The sequence below is a fragment of the Perca flavescens genome, chromosome 17, assembly GCF_004354835.1.
Source record: "Perca flavescens isolate YP-PL-M2 chromosome 17, PFLA_1.0, whole genome shotgun sequence".
In the NCBI taxonomy this organism is placed as follows: domain Eukaryota; kingdom Metazoa; phylum Chordata; class Actinopteri; order Perciformes; family Percidae; genus Perca; species Perca flavescens.
In genome coordinates this window covers 34548856-34559178 of record NC_041347.1, presented here as the reverse complement: position 1 = coordinate 34559178, position 10323 = coordinate 34548856, and the positions used below count along the sequence as shown (strand labels likewise).

General features: G+C 41.3%; 2 protein-coding genes across 3 annotated transcripts in view; one reads left to right on the top strand and one right to left on the bottom strand.

Annotated features, from left to right (window-relative positions):
* Nucleotides 1-1830: 1830 nt before the first annotated feature.
* LOC114572625 (uncharacterized) lies at nt 1831-4897 on the top strand. The gene is made up of 3 exons (XM_075447457.1): nt 1831-1917; nt 2497-2601; nt 4675-4897. Exons 1-3 carry the CDS (start codon nt 1872-1874, stop codon nt 4758-4760), a joined length of 237 nt encoding a protein of 78 aa, XP_075303572.1. The 5' UTR covers nt 1831-1871; the 3' UTR covers nt 4761-4897.
* A 2325-nt stretch (nt 4898-7222) lies between these two features.
* Nucleotides 7223-10323, bottom strand: part of eml4 (EMAP like 4) — a 38771-nt gene continuing 35670 nt past the window's right edge. For both annotated transcript variants that reach the window (XM_028603236.1, XM_028603237.1), the window contains one exon: nt 7223-7809. In XM_028603236.1, the coding sequence (XP_028459037.1) occupies nt 7336-7809 (474 nt within the window). In that variant the 3' untranslated portion in view covers nt 7223-7335. The remainder of the gene's footprint in view (nt 7810-10323) is intronic.

The following is a 10323-nucleotide window of genomic DNA, read 5'->3' as shown; positions in this document are numbered from 1 at the left end:
GTTGTGTGTCTGTGAGACTGACCTGGTCTGACCTAGTGAAGCGTACTGGTCTCATGTTGAAGCGTGACTGGTCTCATGTTGTGTGTCTGTGAGACTGACCTAGTGAAGCGTACTGGTCTGTTGTGTGCCTCTCATGTTGTGTGCCTGTGAGACTGACCTAGTGAAGCGTACTGGTCTCATGTTGTGTGTCTGTGAGACTGACCTAGTGTGAGACTGACCTAGTGTACTGGTCTCATGTTGTGTGTCTGTGAGACTGACCTAGTGAAGCGTACTGGTCTCATGTTGTGTGTCTGTGAGACTGACCTAGTGAAGCGTACTGGTCTCATGTTGTGTGTCTGTGAGACTGACCTAGTACTGGTCTCATGTTGTGTGCCTGTGAGACCTACCTGGTCTCATGTTGTGTGTCTGTGAGACTGACCTAGTGAAGCGTACTGGTCTCATGTTGTGTGCCTGTGAGACTGACCTAGTGAAGCGTACTGGTCTCATGTTGTGTGTCTGTGAGACTGACCTAGTGAAGCGTACTGGTCTCATGTTGTGTGCCTGTGAGACTGACCTAGTGAAGCGTACTGGTCTGACCTAGTGAAGCGTACTGGTCTCATGTTGTGTGTCTGTGAGACTGACCTAGTGAAGCGTACTGGTCTCATGTTGTGTGTCTGTGTCTGTGAAAGATGTTGTGTGCCTGTGAGACTGACCTAGTGAAGCGTACTGGTCTCATGTTGTGTGCCTGTGAGACTGACCTAGTGAGAGTGTGCCTGTGAGACTGACCTAGTGAACTGGTCTCATGTTGTGTGTCTGTGACCTAGTGAAGCGTGGTCTCATGTTGTGTGTCTGTGAGACTGACCTAGTGAAGCATGTCTCATGTTGTGTGTCTGTGAGACTGACCTGGTCTCAGTGAACTGACTAGTGCGTCTGGTCTCATGTTGTGTGCCTGTGAGACTGACCTAGTGAAGCGTACTGGTCTCATGTTGTGTGCCTGTGAGACTGACCTAGTGAAGCGTACTGGTCTCACTGGTCCTGACCTCAGTTGAAGTGAAGCGTACTGGTCTCATGTTGTGTGCCTGTGGTCTGACCTGACCTGGTCTCATGTTGTGAAGCGTACTGGTCTCATGTTGTGTGTGCTGGTGAAGAGCTATTTTGAATCTGAAAATAAATTGTAATAACGTGGCTGTTTATGTAGTTCTGGTAAGTCAGAGCGTTTGTATGTGTGAGCGCAATGCAATGATGAGACCACTTTGGAAGATCATCAGGCATAAAAACTAAAAACACACTTCAGACGACTTGAGGGGGATTCCTGGTTCATACATTAAAAACAGACAAACGGCTGAAAAACATGAAATAAATAAATAAATAAAATATACCTTGAGGTTATGAGCCTTGAGCAGCTATCCCCAAGACCCGACCCCGGATAACATGATGATCCATATTTAACATGAATTTATGTCTTAAATTTGAGGGAAATGAGCTAAATATTCAAAATGTATCGATATAATTTTAACATCCTATGGCCTATAAAATTACTTTACATTAGTATAAGTAATTAAAGTACTTAAATAAGACATGCAGTGACATTGTTCCAATTGTTGACCCTAACTTACTGTGTACAGTCATGACTCAGCAGAAACCTAATGTCGAGTCATGAGTCAGCTAAAATTCCGTCAGACTTTTTTTCTTTTGAAACTTTGAACAGAACAAATTTCGGACAAACAGCGTAACATGAGGTCAGTTCTGTTTGTCTTTCGATCGTGTGTGTGTGTGTGTGTGTGTGTGTGTGTGTGTGTGTGTCTGCAGAGGATAAAAGTCCAGCTTCTTTCTTCTCGTCTCTCAGTTTTTGCTGGTTGTGGAGACGTTCGCTTTGACAGAAAACCTGAATCATGAAGATTTATCTGCTGCTGCTGTTGCTGCTGCCGCTCTGCTCAGGTAGAGAAACATTATTTAATATATTTAAGAACTATTTAAACTGAAGGCACGGGACAGAAACACATTCAACTTTTTAAGGTTGAGGGACAGCTGTTACTTACACTGTCGAAACTGGGGACGTGTCCCCTTTATAAGAGCAAAATTGTAGAAAATGTTTTGATATGCAGACATATGCGTTGACCTAGTGTGAACAGATACATTTAACTTTCACAAAGTAAAGACACAAACAGGAAGATTAAATCCTGCTTACACACACATCTGACTTAGCAGAAATCATATCACATGAGAAAAGTAGAGTAACTATTTGAAATTATCATCATAATCATTTTGTTTTATAATTTAAATAGTCACTTTCAGCATGGATTCACCCTATGTTTAGCATAAAATATATTCCTAACATAATATTACAATAGGAAGTGACTGATAGTAAATTAAATGTTCAGTAATGTCCACTGTGGTACCTAGAGTATGTGTCGATCAGACTGATTTCTGATTGGACAGGTGACAGGTGTGTGAGTTTTTCTGATCGTTAGTTCATTAATCAGTTATTCTCTGGTGGGATCCTGTGTGTTTGTGTAGCACTGGAGCCATCTTACATCGAGTGTATCGGTCATGACTTCCTGATGGTCAACAACCTGCTGATTCACTGCAGCAGCAAAGTCCAACAAGCCTGCTACACCCGAGGTGAGTCACACAGGCTCTGCCTAGATAAGGTCTGGTTACACCACAGGTGCATCACCTAATTTCATATGATACCAAATATATTCACTAGCTTTACAACTGGGCCCACTAAAAGACAGTAATATCCGCCGAGATCGCAGACAGGTTTAAGCAGCGCTAAATAATATTTCAGACTGCTAATTCCATACAAAGACCAGTCAAAGTTGATGTTACAGGGCCGACTTTAACAAGCTAAGTTAGCATGACATAATGCGAACATTAGCACGCTCCAAAAAATAGCAAACAAAGCAAATTGCAAATACACTGCAACAAAAATAATGAAAACATAAATGTAATTTATTTGACCACAAAGTCCTAATAATATCAACTTACCTGGAGAAACATTGAGCAGATTCTAGGCCTCTAGGTGTCTCTGACACATCTGACGAGGCTTCTTCATCATGTTCATGTAGTTTAACAGCGGTTGGCTTCCATAAGTGTTGCATTACCGCCATCTACTGGACAACACTGGATCCTCACTTGAGATCCTAGAAAGGATCCACAAAGACACATAAAGACACAAATAGAAGGAGGTCCACAAATATATTTCCATTGAAAAATACTAAGTTAATCTACAAATTAATACTACAATAGTAACTGACTGCTATGGCACCAGCTAATGGGGATGCTTTTAACAGGGTACCCGCAGGGTCTTAAAAGCATTGAAAAAGGGTTACATTTGATTATCTCAAATTAGGCCTTAAAGGCCTTGAATTTGGTATACAAAGTCTTGGATTTTGTTAGAAAAGTCTTATAATTTTTTGCCTTTCCTAGGATTAAGTTCATGCTGTAACACAATTAACTGTTACTAATGTAGGCTAATTAACAGCTGACCTTACTCACATCATGTGTTGCAGTAAAAGTAGAAAAACAGTGTGTAGTCCTGCATTCAACATCTTCCTTAAGTAATAGTCCAAAAGTATTATCAAAATATACTTAAAGTACCAAAAGTAAAAGTGCTCATTATGCAGTGTAATATATCTTATTTTATTGGATTATATTATGATCCAATTAATTGTATTAAATATGACCGATAATTAAATAAAATGTTTTATTTAATTCAAGTAGCCTACTTGTACATAATTATTTTCTAGAGTTTAAAATGTATACAGATTTTACATTTTCCCCTCATACTTCTGTCAGAATGGGTACGACGTTGGTATTGAATTTCATTTGAAATGTTATTAAAAAGGTCTTAAAAAGCCTTGAATTTCAGTTGGAGGATCCTGGGGTTACCCTGCTTTAATAAACAAGAATAAATATGAGTTACAAATTAGAGGCACGGACACAGATACGCATATACAAATATTACGTACATTTGTGCATTTTGTTCCCAAGTTGCAAATTGATATGACATGATTTTTAGCACCATACATGTCTGGTTGGGTAGGTTTTGGTTTAGAAGCTTTTATCTGAAATTGATCTATTTATTTTTGGGAGGAGGTGCTTGTAACAGCGCTCCAACAGAGGGAGGGGGGGGGACTGGAGCAGCAGCCAATGGGAGGATCAGGAACATAAAGGGGTTTCTGAACATTAAAGCATGTTCTAGTAGAATCACAAATCATAAGTATGAACCTGAATGTATATAACAGGTCAACTACAACTACAGCTGCACTTGTTTGGGCAAATCTGGATTTAAAAAGATCTTAATGTGGAATTTAAATTTGAAGATTTGAAAGATTAAAATCAAGTTTGACAGTTTCATACTTTTACACTTCTGAAAGTCTTTAAAGTTTGTATATATTATATGTTTTGTCTATTTTGTTTACTGTAATATATATCTTCCATTGTGTCCTTAAGAAAGTCATAATGATTATTATTAAAGTAGTGTTGGTCCAGTACATCAGGATAATGAATACATAGGGTTAGGGGTTTATATATATATATATATATATATATATATATATATATATATATATATATATATATATATGTGTGTGTGTGTGTGTGTGTGTGTGTGTGTGTGTGTGAGAACACAATACGGTTCTTCTGGCGCATGTGGCGGCTGTGATGATGCATTTCCTGTTTCTGTTGCAGATAACGGAGAGAAAGGCTGCACTCAGCTGGAGAGCTGCTCCAAACCCGGCTGGACCTGTTGCTATACCAACCGCTGCAACGCCTGAGCCAATCACAGCCCTGCAAACACGGAGGGACATTTCCCAGAATGCAGTGCGGTTTCTGGACTTTGAGTTTCTGTTGACTGAACAAATAAACTGACTTCCTGAGTTTGTGAATAAAGTTCAGGAATCATTTGAAAGCTTTTTATTGGTTTTCATTTTTCACAATATACAAGAAAGTATAATCATAAGCCAAACCTTGGTCTCCTTTCTCATCAAAGTTATAATAAATCAACTTCAACATCAACATGTCATGAAAACAAAAAGAGGTGGATTTTCTGTTTATGTCAAGTTGTCATGACAAAGACATACTCTTGTAATGTCATCCTGGTTAATGTCAAGTTGTCGTTACAAAGACATCCCAAACTAATTTAATGTCAACTTGTCATGACCAAGATAACTTCTGGTAATGTCACTTTGATTAATGTCAACTTGTCATAATCAAGAAAAATGTAATGTCAACTTGTCATGACCAAGACAACTTCTGGTAATGTCACTTTGATTAATGTCAAGTTGTCATATTCAAGACAAGCCAAACAATGTAAACTTGTCATGGCAAAAACCGAATGACACTTAATGACAGAAGTCATAAACGTTTATGACTTGTTTAAAGGTTTATGACACACTCATGACAGTGTCATGTCATAGTTATGACAGCGTCATGGCATGATTATGTCGGTACTGTCAAGTAAAGTGTTACCCAACTTAGTTTGGCTCATTTTCTTTAATGGACGGGCTAACGTTAGTTAGCTAACAGGTGACAAATGAACCCGAATATATCCGTTTTTTTTTAACTGCATGTAAACACACTCACTTATGGTAACGGGTGCAACCATCACCATGGAAACAGACCCAGGAAGGACGCTTGAGGCAAGTCGTCGGTTTTAAAAACATTTATTTGCATTTTTTTGTTGAAATCTTCAGTACAGTCTGTCGTCTGACAGGAATGTATGAGAGAAGACATGATTGGCTCAAAGCAGTCACATGAACATCATCATCATCATGTCTACAGAAACAGTTAGCCCCGCCCCTCCATGGTAAGTCCCGCCCCTCCAGGGTAAGTCCCGCCCTCCAATGTTACCCCACGACCTCCAATGTTACCCCACGACCTCCCACCTTAGCCCCTCCCATCTTAGCCCCTCCCCTCCCATGTTAGCCCCGCCCCTACCTGAACTCTGTCCAGTCCGAAGAGAGACGAGCGTAGAAAACATTAAGATATTAAAGATGAAGAGTATTAAAAAGGCAAAAACATTACCCTCCCCCCTCCCCCCCAGAGTGACATCTTCTTGACATCATGACATTCAGAAAACATTTGGAACAGAAATGGTCCAGAGAGACATAAACAAACATCAGCAGTCGTTCAAGGAGTCGCTGAAAAGCAGCCAATCACAGGAGGCTTCCTGTGAGCTGATTGGCTGAGAGATGTGAGTGTTTACAGTGTAGCTGCCCCCCCCCCCCCTCCCCGGTGGAAAACCGAAATATACACAGAAATATCTGCAGAATATACAAACAGATCTCTGAGAGAAAGACATCTCTCTTTCAGTTGTTTGATTTTATTTTATTTTGAAGGTCTGAACTGTGAAGTTTATATTTCCTGCATGTTTCACATTAAAAGCCTCTTAGAACACTGTCCCTTCCCTGTATAAACTGGATTGTCAGTTTAACAAAATAAAAAGCGCAACAAAGTCGTGTCAAACGAGTGAATTCAACTTTTCCATTTACATACTGCAGCTCATTTTACATGATTCCTCTGATCGATAATCTTTCTTCAGCTGATAGCAAAATAAAACACGATCATGTTTAAAAAAAAAAAAAAAAAAACATTTCCTAAAAGACGTTTAAGCCCTGCAGGTTCTGACCAAAAGTTTTCTATTGTCTCGTAAAAAAGTGAAACGTTTTGTTTCAAAAGCAGAAATCTCCCAGGACCCCTGAACTCAACACGATAATCTTTCACATCTTGACAAAGCTTTGAGCTGCAACCACCTCCCAATATTCAGATCTTCAATTTAATCGTTAAAATGTCAGAAAATGTGTTTAGATCTCAGATGAGGAGATTTCGGTTCTTTTCCGTTTTATATAATTTCATCTGAATATCTTTGAGACATTTGAGGACGTCATCTTGGGCTTTTTGGGAAACACTGATCTAGGGCTGTGCGATTAATCGAAATGTAATTGTGATTAGGATTTCGGCTCCCAATGATCACAAAAACAGAATAATCAAGAAAAACTATTATTTAGCTCATTACGTTTTGCAGTAAACTCTTATTTTCTCTTGTGTTCTGAATGAAAAAATAAAGTTTCAATAGGAAAAGTATTACGGCAAAGTTCACAGTTGTATGTGTTATTTTACTGTTGATTTATTTAATTTTTTCAGTTCAATAATTGCAACATCTTTCCAGAAGTCAACGAGTAATCGTGTTAAATTATCGTGATTTCAATATTGACTGAAATAATCGTGATTATATTTTTTTCCATAATCGAGCAGCCCTACACTGATCCACATTTTTCACCATTTTCTGACATTTTAGAGACCAAACAACCAATCTATTCATCCAGAACAGATATCTGAACCCCTTCCTGTCTAGGAGGGGGGGGTGAGGGGGGGCGTGGCCGTGTCATCGCTGGGCTCCAGGCTGTCCTTCAGACTCAGAGTGCTGTCTGAGGGGGGTGGAGTTAACTCAGCGGGGGGCGGGGTTAACGCTGACAGCGCCGGGGCCAGATCTGTGGCCGGAGGCGAGTCCGGGGACGCTTCTTGCGTCCCATTGGCTGTCGGCTGAGGGGGGGGGTCCTGCGTGGGCGTGGCTGTGGGCGGAGGGCGGGGGTCCTGTGTGGGCGTGGCTGCAGCAGCAGTGGGGGGGGTAAACAGCGGGTCGGGCCGGTGGGGGGCGGAGTTAGAGAGCAGGCCGTCCGGCAGCGAGAGAGAAGATTTCTCCACCAGACGCCACTGCATGATGCTGGTGTCCTTCCCCCCCGTCGAGATCAGGTGACTGTCGTTAAACAGGAAGCTGACGTTGGTCACATGACTGCTGTGGGCGCTATACTTATGGCTGGGAGCCTGCAGAGACACACACACACACACACACACACACACACACACACACACACACACACACACACACACAGACACACGCACTAGTGTTTAAATGGTCATCTTACTAGTCTAACTGGTGTGTGTCTGTGTGAGTGTGTGTGTCTGTGTGAGTGTGTGTGTGTGTGTGTGTGTGTGTGTCTGTGTGTGTGTGTGTGTCTGTGCGAGTGTGTGTGTGTGTGTGTGTGTGTGTGTGTCTGTGTGGGTGTGTGTGAGTGTCTGTGTGTGTGTGTGTGTGTGTGGTTCTGTGTGTGTGTGTGTGTGTGTGTGTGTCTGTGTGTGTGTGTGTGTGTGTGTGTGTGTGTGTGTGTGTGTGTGTGTGTGTGTGTGTGTGTGTGTCTGTGTGTGTGTGTGTCTGTGTGTCTGTGTGTGTGTGTGTGTGTGTGTGTGTCTGTGTGGGTGTGTGTGAGTGTCTGTGTGTGTGTGTGTGTGTGTTTCTGTGTGTGTGTGTGTGTGTGAGAGTGTGTGTGTCTGTGTGAGTGTCTGTGTGTGTGTGTGTGAGTGTAGGGCTGCACAATTAATCGAATTTTAATCACGATCACGATTTTGGCTTCCCATGATCAAATTTGCGTGATCGAGCGATATTTAAAATACTTCATTCCGTTCACAAAACGCTCCTTATCAAAGTTTTTGCAAAGCCACTCTAGCGCTCCATAACCCACGGTGTGATCACGTGACTCTGTGAGCCAATCAGAGTTGTTCCCTGCACCACGCAGCTTAGTGTCTAGATGTGTCAGAGGACAGAGGAGTAACGGGAGGAAAATCACACAACAGGTAGCAGTCGGTCATCATAAGCCGTCACGATGTTTACCAGTTTACCAGCAAACGCAACATGTTGTCCCGTCTGTTTTGTTTTTCAGACAACAGCAGTGACTATAGTGCTAGTTTGTGTCTGTTAGCTCGTAGCTTTAGCAGCAGACTGATGTCCCGTTGTTGGAAATACATTCACACTACACCGTTCAGCTGTCAGCATTTAGCAGTGTTTAATCCAGTTACTACTGTGGCTAACAGTAGGCTAACGTTACCTGCTGTGTAACGTGTTATTAGTGTTTACTGTAGCTAACGGTAGGCTAACGTTACCTGCTGTGTAACGTGTTATTAGTGTTTACTGTAGCTAACGGTAGACTAACGTTACCTACTGTGTAACGTGTTATTAGTGTTTACTGTAGCTAACGGTAGGCTAACGTTACCTGCTGTGTAACGTGTTATTAGTGTTTACTGTAGCTAACAGTAGGCTAACGTTACCTGCTGTGTAACGTGTTATTAGTGTTTACTGTAGCTAACGGTAGGCTAACGTTACCTGCTGTGTAACGTGTTATTAGTGTTTACTGTAGCTAACGGTAGGTTAACGCTACCTGCTGTGTAACGTGTTTTAGTGTTTACTGTAGCTAACGGTAGGTTAACGCTACCTGCTGTGTAACGTTTTTTAGTGTTTACTGTAGCTAACGGTAGGCTAACGTTACCTGCTGTGTAACGTGTTATTAGTGTTTACTGTAGCTAACGGTAGACTAACGTTACCTACTGTGTAACGTGTTATTAGTGTTTACTGTAGCTAACGGTAGACTAACGTTACCTACTGTGTAACGTGTTATTAGTGTTTACTGTAGCTAACTGTAGGCTAACGTTACCTGCTGTGTAACGTGTTATTAGTGTTTACTGTAGCTAACGGTAGGCTAACGTTACCTGCTGTGTAACGTGTTATTAGTGTTAACTGTAGCTAACGGTAGGCTAACGTTACCTGCTGTGTAACGTGTTATTAGTGTTTACTGTAGCTAACTGTAGGCTAACGTTACCTGCTGTGTAACGTGTTATTAGTGTTTACTGTAGCTAACGGTAGGCTAACGTTACCTGCTGTGTAACGTGTTATTAGTGTTTACTGTAGCTAACGGTAGGCTAACGTTACCTGCTGTGTAACGTGTTATTAGTGTTTACTGTAGCTAACGGTAGGCTAACGTTACCTGCTGTGTAACGTGTTATTTGTGTTTACTAGCGTGACATGCAGCGATGTTTATGTTTCCTCTAACGTGGGTTTTGGAGCATCAGAGCGCAACGCAGACATGTAAGTAGCAGTGTAATGAGCCACCGAAATCCGCGTTGCTATTTCGTCAGGTAGATACCTCACGGCAAACGGGCATGTATGGAAAACAGTCTCATAACAGCTGAAATGGCTCCTTCACAGTATCCATCAATAAAGGAGGAATGTAGCACAATATGTATGTATTACATACCTGCAAACTTGTCGCTTTTCGGCGAAAATCGCCGTTTTGAATGGGAAAATGTCATCCATTTAAATCGTGTAGCTCCGAAGAGTTTTTTTTTTTTGGGGGGGTTAACACGGTGTGTTAACGGCCGTTATCTACCGGACCGTAATGTGTCTTCTTTTTCAGGCCTTCTGAGTTTGCAGGTATGGTATTAGCAGTTATAATTAGCCTAAGTGACAATAAAATTTGTTTTGGTTAAAATCAACAAATAATCGTGATA